Source organism: Anomaloglossus baeobatrachus, chromosome 4, assembly GCF_048569485.1.
Source record: "Anomaloglossus baeobatrachus isolate aAnoBae1 chromosome 4, aAnoBae1.hap1, whole genome shotgun sequence".
NCBI classification, from domain to species: Eukaryota; Metazoa; Chordata; class Amphibia; order Anura; family Aromobatidae; genus Anomaloglossus; species Anomaloglossus baeobatrachus.
This window is the reverse complement of record NC_134356.1, coordinates 14,879,769-14,892,165: the sequence shown is the minus strand read 5'-3', so window position 1 is coordinate 14,892,165 and position 12,397 is coordinate 14,879,769. Positions and strand designations below refer to the sequence as shown.

Sequence of the window (12,397 nt, the reverse complement as noted above, 5' to 3'; positions counted from 1 at the left end):
TCCGGGCACTTGACTTGTGCGGCTGTTGATTGTGTTTTACATGAAGGTTTTAAAGTTTTAATAAGAGATTGCCCTGCTGGTTAAGATTTTGTTTTTCAGATGCGAATCTTGCCGGGAGGCTAAGGCAAAAAGAGGGGAGGAATGTAATGTCCGTCAGCGTGCTCTCTTCATCCACGCTCTGCCCCACGAAACAATCCCCTGTCCCAAAAGTGACGGCTGCGCTGGGGGTTAGCCTGATACAGGAAGGGGCCACGACTACAACCCCCGAGGCACCCCCGGCACCCCGTTACAGGCTCAATCAGTAGAGTATGAATTTAGCTCCGCCTACAGGAACAGTGTGTTAACCCTTTAGTGCTCGAAATGTCTCCAGATGCTGCAAGAACAGAACATTGTGGATGGAAACTATACAGCACAATAAGGCGGTGCACACAGCAGTGTATGGCGATATCCAGCACCATGAGGGGAGGTTACTGCACTATATGGGGGTGTAGAGCAGTATGGATAACGTGTCTCCAGCACTACAAGGGTTACACTGCACTAACTGGACACAGAAGGGGCCGGACACCTCTAACAGCGCATGTGACGTCACCCGCAGCAGCCGCTCCCGCCTGACACCGCGGATCACAGGGAACAAAGAGCGCGTGAAACTCAGCCATTGCGCGGGAATTTCACATTCAGCGCTCAGCCAATCAGCACTCAGTACGGCCCTGGCTCCACCCACAAGCGCTCAGTGTTAACACCTTTGTGCCCGCGATATTCCCAGCTGACCCTAGAGCAGCACAGACTGCAGTGATCGAGCGCAGCGCCGCTCATCTTAACATAGTCAGAAACAATCTATTTCCACTATAGAGACTGGTGCACAATGCCCGTATATAGAGCGGCACTGGAGAAGAAAAGGAGGTGACGCAGGGGGCGGGGATATAAGTTACTTTCCATTTTCAGCTCCGCCCCTCTTTTGCTGATTGGCTGAGCGCAGAACATTTTGAATTTCCCGGTTATTTTTTCTCGCTGTTTAATAGACAAATCTCCATATACTGCTGTGTACTCCAATATTGTGCTGAATATCTCCATATACCGCTATATAACCCCCATATAGTGCTGTACACCACCGTATTCTAATGTTTAGCCTTTTATAGTGCTCTATACTTCCCACAACGTGCTTCCCAAAAACCACTGCCATATAGTGCTGTACATCCTGCATCTACCACCACCATACACTGCTCTGCACTCACAACATAGAGCTGTATAAGAAACATTCACCCACATCCGGGAACATCCCCATACTAGTGTATTCATACTTCACTCCCTCCATATTGTGCTCCGTCCTCTCAGCGGCGGCTCCGACTGCAATAAAACCTATTGAGAAAGGCGGTTACAGGAGCCACAGACAGGAGCGCACTGGAGACCGCAATACCCCATACAGCGCAGTATAAAGCTCTGCTGTAGACAATGTGGTGGCCCTTAGAAGAGCCTTTGTGGTGCGGAGCAGCGGTGGTGATCACTTGGCGCTGGTGTACTTGGTGACGGCCTTGGTGCCCTCGGACACGGCGTGCTTGGCCAGCTCTCCGGGCAGCAGCAGGCGCACGGCGGTCTGGATCTCCCGGGAGGTGATGGTGTGGCGCTTGTTGTAGTGCGCCAGGCGGGAGGATTCCCCTGCGATGCGCTCGAAGATGTCACCGACGAAGCAGTTCATGATGCCCATGGCCTTGGAGGAGATGCCAGTGTCGGGGTGCACCTGCTTCAGCACCTTGTACACGTAGATGGCATAGCTCTCCTTCCGGCTCTTCCTCCGCTTCTTGCCGTCCTTCTTCTGAGTCTTGGTCACGGCTTTCTTGGAGCCCTTCTTGGGCGCTGGGGCGGACTTGGCGGGATCAGGCATGATGAGAGCAGAGAGATCTCTTCACTGGAGAGAGAATAATGATCCTGCTCCTCCCAGAGCGGCCGTATTTATAGCCCGGCCATGCAAATGACACTGCTGTCACATCGCTGTTCTATTGGTTGACAAAGGGAAACTGAACCAGCTCCGCCCCCTGCAGCTCATTGGTTGCCTCCTCTCTGCCGTCACATCAGCAGCTTTTCGCCTCTGTATCTCCCCCATACTACAGATCTCCATACAGCGCTATAAACCCCGCAGTGTACACGGCGCTGTGCACCCGGGGCCCGTTACTCTGCCCCCGCTCTGCAGTGGCCGGTAATGCCCCGTATAACATGGGGGAAGCAGTGACTGCAGGAGCGGAGTCTCGGTGCTGAGCGGCTTTTCCTTCTACATTCAGATATTTCACATTAGAAGCTGCAAAAACAACAACGGAGATTGGAAAACGAGATTTAGAGGAAGAGGCGGAGCTGAAGCGTCATCAGCCGCAGTCCTCTGTGCGGTCCGCCCCGAAGACTGCGGGGAAGCTCCAGCACAGAAACCACGTGGTGCCTGTAACGTGAGGAGCTGAAACGTGGGCGGGGCCATAGCCTTTATGCAGAGTGCTGATTGGCTGAATCCCTAATTTGAACTTCCCGCTCAGTGGCCGATAGCTCCTCCCGCTCTTTGTCTCCGTCGTGTAACACGCGGCCTCAGGGCGGACGTTCTGCTGAGATCTCTACAATCCGACACAGATCTGCAGACGCTGAAGTTGGTTTTTATTCATCTCCTCATTAAAAACGAGTCTAAGAATCTGAACTAATAACAAACGCGTCACTATAAGAATGTGCAGAGCGACATCACAGCCCGATACAATCTGCAGACATTCTCCAGACAGAATAGCGACCTGGAGTGAGAGGATCCCCCTGCGAGATCTCCAGATCCCACAGCTTCTGACATCTGGAGGACAAGAGGGATAATAAAGTTTGGGGGGGTTCGAGGGGGTCAGTTTAGTGCAGAAAGCTCCATTCAGAAAGCCCGAGATTACTCCTGAGTGAATGAGATCAGACTCAATCAGACTCCGGAGACACCGCACAATGAGCCGCTCTCAATACAGGGAGAAACTGAAATAAACCGCGGGCGCGATACTACAGATACAGGCAGAGCTGCGGAAAGTAAGAACAGGAGACTCCGCAGCGCCGCCCGTCACATGTAGAGACCGCGCCCCGGACACTGCGGGGAATGAGGAGAATCAGATGCCAGGAGTCAGCTCGTCTGAGGGAGGATTTGGTGGCTCTGAAAAGAGCCTTTGTGTTGTGCTCGGAGGTGCGGGACAGATCTACGCCCTCTCCCCGCGGATGCGGCGGGCCAGCTGGATGTCTTTGGGCATGATGGTGACCCTCTTGGCGTGGATGGCGCACAGGTTGGTGTCCTCGAACAGCCCCACCAGATAAGCCTCGCTGGCCTCCTGCAGGGCCATGACGGCCGAGCTCTGGAAGCGCAGATCGGTCTTGAAGTCCTGGGCGATCTCTCTCACCAGGCGCTGGAAGGGAAGCTTCCGGATCAGCAGCTCGGTAGATTTCTGGTAGCGGCGGATCTCCCGGAGAGCGACTGTCCCCGGCCGGTAGCGATGCGGCTTCTTCACTCCGCCGGTGGCGGGAGCGCTCTTCCTGGCGGCCTTAGTGGCCAGCTGCTTGCGGGGAGCTTTCCCTCCGGTGGATTTACGGGCGGTCTGCTTAGTTCTGGCCATAGCTCTGTATAGACGAAAACAGAAGTGATAAGAGGAGTGGCGGGAGCAGAGTATTTATCCTCCTGTGCGCGTCCTCATTGGTCTGTGAGAAACACGCCCCCTGCACGCTATTGACTACTACCACAAAAGAAAATCATGTAGCCAATAATCATCCAATGTCTGTGACCAATCATTTTTAGAAGCTCCACCCCCCACTAACCCCGCTCTTATCCCCTCCAGGCTACACGCGGCTATGGAGCAAACGACATCGATGTAACTGCAGCTCCAGCTCCCCGCACACAGCGCTGAACAGTGCAGCCCCCGCATAATCACTACATCCCCGAGAACTGCTCCCGGCATCTACCGCCCCTTGTATATGACATCACCGCGCGAATCAATAGACAAGCACTGATCAAAGGGAAGCGACAAAGTGTATGCACAGGGGACAAGGTCGTGACACTGATCATACAGAGGGGACAAGGTGGTGGCACAGAAACAGCTCTGCAGGACAAGGTGGTGGCACTGATCATACAGCTCTGCAGGACAAGGTGATAATGATCATACAGCTCTGCGGGACAAGGTGGTGGCACTGATCATACAGCTCTGCAGGACAAGGTGATAATGATCATACAGCTCTGCAGGACAAGGTGGCGACTCTGATCATACAGCTCTGCAGGACAAGGTGGTGGCACTGATCATACAGCTCTGCAGAACAAGGTGGTGACACTGATCATACAGCTCTGCAGGACAAGGTGGTGACACTGATCATGCAGCTCTGCAGGACAAGGTGGTGACACTGATCATAAAGCTCAGCAGGACAATAATTGCTGGGAACAGGGGAAGACTATGTTTGCTACAGAGAAGGGAAAGTTTCGTTATGGAAGTGAAATGAAAGCTTACTTGCCACCAAAGGAAAAACAGGAAAGAAGTTTAAGGACCAAATGCTCCCTCTGTTTTCTTCTTGTTTTGCTCTGACTTCCGTCCTGAAATCACAGGGCAGCAGCCAGGTCTGATCATTGGGGACGAGGCAAAGAAATTAGGAGAGATGTGGAATAACATTTCATCAGGGAACAACGCTCCTCACGAGAAGCAAAAAAACAAAATGAAGACGTGGATATGGCGCTGTATCGGTCCAAAGGCAAACTAGATACAGCAATAAACGTCCTTGCTGAGCCTGAAAAGTGCAAGAGAGGAGGATAATGAAGAAGAGGAGCAATGAGCAATCTCAATCAGTCTGTTTGTGTCAATAGCATGTATCCCCTGTACGTCCCATTCACTGAACGTGTAATGAATGTCGTCCTCCAGAAAAGAGCTGTATGATCAGTGCCACCACCTTGTCCTGCAGAGCTGCAATTCACATGCTTAATGTTGCATGTTTACTGAACATTGTTTCAGCTCAGGTTTTTTGTGTTTTTGTATGTTTTCTTGCTTGGTTGCAAGTTGGGGGTGCAGCCCTCCTAATACTGAGACTGAACAACTAATTGCGTCTCACTTCACTGTGTATTTAATCTGGGACACAGCTGACCACTTGCCACCATTCATATTGGAGTTTGACATGACACAAGTCAGGTATTGATAATGTTTTTAACTTCAGTAGGTTAGGGACTGTCTCAGATGGGTACACCTTGACGAGGTGAGACAGCTTCTTACCTTTTTGCAAAAATGTATACACTAAGTACCCTGTTATTAAGCACTTGCAATTTATTTATTTATAGTCAAGGTATTTTTCATGCAATTTTCTCTTTGTTTTTTTTTACGGTGCACATATGTGTATCGCCGTGTACCGGCGATATGCTCTAGCACACGGTCGACTCCCCGTTCCGTTAGGGACCGGCTGACACAGGCGGTCATTAACGGAGATCACCGTTGCCATAGCAACGCAGTTAGCGGTGACGTCACCGCTAACCGCGGCTCCGGGAGCACCGTTGCTATGGTAACGCGTCTGTCAGCGTTACCGCTGTCACCACTAGCAGCACTGATCACTCACGGAGTGAAGGCTGCACGCTGCTTCCCGATTGTAGTGAGGATTGTAGTGAGGATGAGGTGCCCCAGCCCATGATGGGCTGGGGCACCTCATCCTCACTACAATCCTCACTACAATCCTGAAGTGCAGTTTCTTCAAATTCATTTAAAGGCACTTGGAACGCTGAAATTGCTGCTTATAATTTAAGCCTCTATTAAAAACCTCTTATCAGCGCTGGTTTATTGGGGATTTATTGGGCTGACAGGGGGTAATAAAGATGGAGTCTCTAATGTGTCTGTGTATTTATTTCTATTAAAGTATTTTTTCTCTGTGTGGTGTTTTTTTTTAACCCTTTATTGGAGATTCTTAATGGCCGGGTCAAACGTGCCTGACATTAAGAATCTCTGGCTTAATACTGGCTAGTAAAACAAAGCCAGTATTAACTCATGATTACCCAACAAGCCACCCGGCTCCAGGGCTGTTGGAAGAGTTGGATACAGCACCAGATGATGGCGCTTCTATGAGAGCGCCATTTTCTGGGACGGCTGCGGACTGAAATTCGCAGCAGAGGCGCCCAAAAACCTCGGGCTAACCTGTGCTGCGGATTCCAATCCCCAGCTGCCTAGTTGTACCCGGCTGGACACAAAAATGGGGCGAAGCCCACGTCATTTGTTTTTTAATTATTTCATGAAATAAGTGAAATAATTAAAAAAAAAAGGGCTTCCCTATATTTTTGGTTCCCAGCCGGGTACAAATAGGCAACTGGGGGTTGGAGGCAGCCCGTAGCTGCATGCTGTACCTGGCTAGCATACAAAAATATGGCGAAGCCCACGTCATTTTTTTGGTGGGCAAAAAACTTCTGCATACAGTCCTAGATGGAGTATGCTGAGCCTTGTAGTTCTGCAGCTGCTGTCTGCTCTTCTTCATACAGACACACAGCAGCTGCAGAACTACAAGGCTCAGCATACTCCATCCAGGACTGTATGCAGAAGTTTTTTGACCCCTGAAAAAATTATGTGGGCTTCGCCATATTTTTGTATGCTAGCCAGGTACAGCAGGCAGGTACGGCTGCCCCTAACCCCCAGTTGCCTATTTGTACCCGGCTGGGAACCAAAAATAAAGGGAAGCCCTTTTTTTATTATTTCATGAATTTCATGAAATAATTAGAAAACAAATGACGTGGGCTTCGCCCCATTTTTGTGTCCAGCCAGGTACAACTAGGCAGCTGGGGATTGGAATCCGCAGCACAGGTTGGCCTGAGCTTTCTGGGCCCCACTGCTGCGATTGCAGTCTGCAGCCGCCTCAGGAAATGGCACTTTCATAGAAGCGCCATCTTCTGGCGCTGTATCCAACTCTTCCAGCACCTGCCTGCTATACCTGGCTAGCATACAAAGATATGGCGAAGCTCACGTCCTTTTTTTGCAGTTTTTTGGCAAAAAAAATAAATGCTTCCCTGGATTTTCCATTGCCAGTGAAGGTAACACCAAGCAGTGGGAGTTAGCAGCCAGTAGCTGCTTGGATTATGTCACGCTCCCCGTGTCCCAGCACCACTCCTTACCCACTGATCCAATCCATGTGTCCACCAGTCATGGCTGCCGCTCCCGCTCCTGCTCCCCTGAGTCATGCTCCTGGTCTCAGGAGTCTGACTTTGAGTATTGGCCTCAGGATTCTGTATAGGACCAGGCCGCGCCCACTCTCCTGGTTTTATGGACCCAGCACACCTGAAGCAGGATGTGACATACGGCTGTGCTGGATATATAAGACTGGCCTTTCCATAGGGGCGTTGCCTGATCAACGTGTCCTTTAGCTTGTCTTTAGAGCTAGATGCTCAGGTCCCTTGTGCTCTCTCCTGTGACTCCTTGTCTTTGCTCCCTGGTACCTGTGCCTGTTTTCCTTACCGTCCTAAAGAACTTTGTGACTCTGCTGACCTGGTTATACCTGTCCCTGCCACGCCAGTGCTCCGGCTGCCGTGTACCCTGCCCCCCGGTGGGATACTCGGTCCAGTGGATCCACCTCCTGGGTCTGCCCGACCACCCGGCCGTGACAGATTGATCAGGCCATGGATCCCGCTGGAGCGCAAACATCAGAGCTGGCTGAGCTGCGCCAAGAGCTGGTGCAACAGCGTGACACCTTACACCGGATGCTGAAATTCCTGGCGTCCATGGACCACCGGTTATATACACTGCAGACCGCTGCCTCGTCTGAGTCCACGCAGCAACCAGCCTCCGGCTCCGAACCAGTTTCCGCCACGGCCTCGCAACTTCGCCTCGCTGCTCCGCCTCGCTATGCAGGGGATCCCAAGTCCTGCCGCGGCTTCTTGAACCAGTGCTCCCTGCACTTCCAGTTGCTCCCGCACTTGTTTGCCTCAGACCAGGCCAAGGTGGCGTTCCTGATGTCACACCTGGAAGGCGAAGCCCTGGCCTGGATTAACCCCCTGTGGGAAAATGAGGACCCGATGATCACCGACATCCAGGAGTTCCTGCGAGCCTTCAGGGGCACCTTCGACGAACCCGGACGAACTACCGCAGTGACCTCTACGCTCCTCCGGCTACGCCAAGGGACCCAAACAGTCGGCCAATACGCCATCCAGTTCCGCACGCTCGCTTCGGAGCTGGGCTGGAACAATGAGGCCTTAACAGCGGCCTTTTGGGAGGGTCTCTCGGGTCGTATTAAAGACGAACTAGCCGGCCGTGATGTTCCACGCACCCTGGATGCTTTGATTTCCCTGGCCACCCGGATTGACCTCCGCTTTCAGGAGCGTACCAAAGAAAGAGTCCGGGAGAAGCAACCACCTTGCCATGCCTTGCCCCCGCAGAGACCTACCGCTCCCTCGTCCCTGCCTTTCCGTGACTTATCGCCAGAACCCATGCAAGTGGACCGTCTGACCCAAGCCAAGCAACGCCATGCAGAACGGCTCGCCCGGGGCCTGTGCTTCTATTGCGGAGACGGTTCACATATGCTCCGTTCTTGCCCGGAGAAACCAAGTAGACCCCAGGTCCAAGGGATGGTGGGAACCGCCATCCTTGCCACCGACATCCCTTTGGTTCCAGTTAAACAGACTGTCCGGGTGACGACAGAGGGGACCCGGTTTTCAGCCGAGGCCCACATCGATTCCGGGGCAGCAGGCAACTTTATTCACCAGGCCACGGTAGACAAATACCAGGTCCCTGTCACCCCGCTGAAGAAGCCTCTCTGGTTCGCCTCAGTGGACGGAAAACCACTCTACAAACCTGTCCGGTTTACCACCGAACCCGTGAACCTCCAGGTTGGCGCTTCGCATACCGAGACTATAGCCTTCTATGTCGTCCCAAGAATGGCTCCTGAGCTCCTGCTGGGTCTGCCCTGGCTTCAACTACATGACCCTGACATCAGTTGGCGCTCTGGGGCAATCTCGCGCTGGAGTCCCTCGTGCCATGATACCTGCCTACAGCCTGTTCCTCGGTCCCTGTCACCTGACCCTATCATGGCACAAGAAGAGGAGAATCCTACGCAGTCCTGCGGTGTACCACAGCTCCTGGCACTTGTGCCTGTGGTGCCACCAGAACCGGAAGTGACGACGCTCTCCAGCGTCGTTCCGCCGTCCCTGACGATTGAGACTCTGATGCCAACGGCTGCCGGGGATGAGTCCCTGTCCTGTGTCCGGTCCGAGACGCCCGGGCCGGTTGTCCACGCTGCCAGTCCTGTTTCTGACGGTCCTCCTCTTCCCGTTGCCCCCGTTGCCACTGCTGGGAGATCGGCTAAGCGCCGTGCAGCTAAGAAGGCGGTACGGGGTCAGCGGTCCTTCCCCGCCTTTGCGTTGGGTCCCGATCCGGTGTCTCGATCCGGGGTGCCCCTGGGGTTCTGTGCTCGGAGGGGGGGGCTTAGAGGGGGGGGTACTGTCACGCTCCCCGTGTCCCAGCACCACTCCTTACCCACTGATCCAATCCATGTGTCCACCAGTCATGGCTGCCGCTCCCGCTCCTGCTCCCCTGAGTCATGCTCCTGGTCTCAGGAGTCTGACTTTGAGTATTGGCCTCAGGATTCTGTATAGGACCAGGCCGCGCCCACTCTCCTGGTTTTATGGACCCAGCACACCTGAAGCAGGATGTGACATACGGCTGTGCTGGATATATAAGACTGGCCTTTCCATAGGGGCGTTGCCTGATCAACGTGTCCTTTAGCTTGTCTTTAGAGCTAGATGCTCAGGTCCCTTGTGCTCTCTCCTGTGACTCCTTGTCTTTGCTCCCTGGTACCTGTGCCTGTTTTCCTTACCGTCCTAAAGAACTTTGTGACTCTGCTGACCTGGTTATACCTGTCCCTGCCACGCCAGTGCTCCGGCTGCCGTGTACCCTGCCCCCCGGTGGGATACTCGGTCCAGTGGATCCACCTCCTGGGTCTGCCCGACCACCCGGCCGTGACAGATTACCCTTACCTAGCAATACAAAAAATGCAGCGGGAGCTCATATATATTTTTTTTAATTATTTATTTAAATAACTAAAAACAAAATGGGCTTCCCTGTATTTTGATTGCTGGACATCACAGTGCTGTAAAAATAAATCTTTAAAAAAATGACGTAGCGCTCCGCGGTATTTTTGATTCTCAGCGCAGATAAAGCAGACAGCTATGGGTTGCCACCCCCATCTGCCTGCCGTTACCTTGGTTGGCAATCAAAATACAGGGAAGCCCATTAATTTTTTCTATTTAAAAAATAGTTAAAAAAAAAATGACGTTGGGTCCCCCCATTTTTGATAGGCAGCTAGGGTAAAGCAGACGGCTGTAGCCTGAAAACCACAGCTGGCAGCTTTACCGTGGTTGGGGATCCAATGTGGAGGTCCCCTCAGGCTCTTTTTTATAATTATTTTATAAATATTAATAATTACACAATAAAAGTAGGGTCCCCCCCAAATTGGATCACCAGCCAAGGTAAAGCGGACAGCTGTGGTCTGGTATTCTCAGGGTGGGAAGGTCCATAGTTATTGGGCCTTCACAGCCTAAAAATAGCAGGCCGCAGGCACCCCAGACGAGGCGCATCCACTAGATGCGTCAATCCTGGCGCTTCACCCCAGCTCATCCCGTGCCCTGGTGCAGTGGCAAACGGGGTAATAAATCGGGTTGATACTAGCTGTAAAGTCACCTGAGATCAAGCCCAGCAGTTTGTGATGTCATGGCGTCTATTAGATACCCAACATCATAAACTGTCAGTACTAACAAAAAAAAATCGACAAAAGAAATTTATTTGAAAAAACACTCCCCAAAACATTTCCTCTTTCACCAATTTATTGTAAGAAAAAAAATAAAGGGGTCCCACGACGACTCTGGACCGTCTAGAATATGGGGGGGAGACACTCAGGGAACGTATCCCCCATTTTCTAGGAGTGTGGACCCTTCATGTGAGGAGTGTGGGTGCAATGAATCTGCACTCACTCTTCCCGGGTCCACAGCAGCAGAGTCCATGTCGTAATGGTTGCTACCAAAGCTGCAATGCCCTGCTCATGAGGTAAGGGCATGCCTAATCAGGAGAACTACTGTAGAGGAAGCTCTGCTCACTGGTATATAGGTGCTCAGAGGTAATAATAGATAAAATTAGTGAGTAACCTCGGCACTCTAAATCTCCCAGACTAAGTCAGTAAGTCACAACGGATAGTAATGCAAAATCACTCTTTATTGGTCCGTATTAAGAAAAAAAAAATTTTCATAAGCATATATGTTTTTGTCCAAAACAAGTTACAAATGACGTTTCGGCCTGAGCCTTCGTCAGATTGGACTTATCTGCATGTAATCATGAAAAATGACAATAATCAGTATCACATAAGAGTGAGAGAACAATAACATAAACTCGAACAATGTAGAGGTACAATTGGGATGCAGCAAAAAAATTGCAACACAGCAAGAAATGAAACACATGATACAAATGTCATAATACAGTACAAGGACAATATAGTAATGACAAATATGGGGTCAGAGTAGACTTAGACAGCTCTGGTACGAAAGAGATGTCAATCATAAAGTAACATGTGCAGTAGGTGTAGAGCTACAGTATGCATGGCAGAGCTAATGGGTAGACCGACCATAGAAAAAGAACGGAGAAAAAGTGGAGAAAAAGTGGAGAAAAAGTGGAGAAGTGTTTGTTCATGCCAGATGGGAGATAAATAATTTTTTACCGGCGCTGTCATTTACCGTAACGTGATCATCGGTGTACGGTGTATACCTGTGATCACGTGAGCGGGGACCGGAAAAACCGTCCTGAATCATGATCTGCAGGGTCTCAACTAGCCCTGAAACCCCGGAGATTTTCTGACGCTGGGGGGCGTTATTCACTTATTTCTGCCTGCTGTTTATAAACGGCAGATCAGAATAAGGCTACATTAACACGACCGATCCATTTTTTCGGTCTGCAAAAAACAGTCCGTTTTTTTCACGGGTGCATCCGTGTGGCATCCGTTTCCGTTCCGTAGGTCCATATGTCATCTGTTTGTCATCCGTGTGCCTTCCGTTTTTTTTGTGTACTGCAAAAAAACTGAATGAGGGTAAATGCATAAATTTACCCAGGATCCATAGCTTCATCCTACATGAGGCGGTCACATGTTCACTCCAGTGCCATTTTCTACGGCTTTTCACAGCGTAGAGCGCTCTGGTGATTTTCTTGTGCTGGTGATTTTCTTGTGCTTGTGCACTTCATATCAGTCTTTTCTGTCAGTATAATGGCAGAAAGACACATAATTTCCCACTCTCCTGCATTTTGTATTTTTGCACCCTTTGGTGCCTTTCATGTGGCACTAAGGGGTGCTTAGCTTTGTATTTAGCCAAAAAAATGAAAAAAAAAATATGACGTAGGGTTCCCCCTAGTTTTGTAGCCAGCTAGGGTAAAGCAGA

The 12,397-nt window shown here is 51.1% G+C and overlaps 1 protein-coding gene across 1 annotated transcript; it reads right to left on the bottom strand.

Moving 5' to 3' along the window:
- Positions 1-3,191: 3,191 nt before the first annotated feature.
- On the bottom strand, positions 3,192-3,608 carry LOC142302615 (histone H3). Its single transcript, XM_075343719.1, has one exon. The coding sequence runs from the start codon at positions 3,600-3,602 to the stop codon at positions 3,192-3,194; it is 411 nt and encodes a 136-aa protein (XP_075199834.1). The 5' UTR covers positions 3,603-3,608.
- Between the last annotated feature and the right edge of the window lie 8,789 nt (positions 3,609-12,397).

What these genes read in the sequence shown, in the direction of transcription:
- LOC142302615 (XM_075343719.1), bottom strand. Translation starts at nt 3,602, where the DNA reads ATGGCCAGAACTAAGCAGACCGCCCGTAAATCCACCGGAGGGAAAGCT.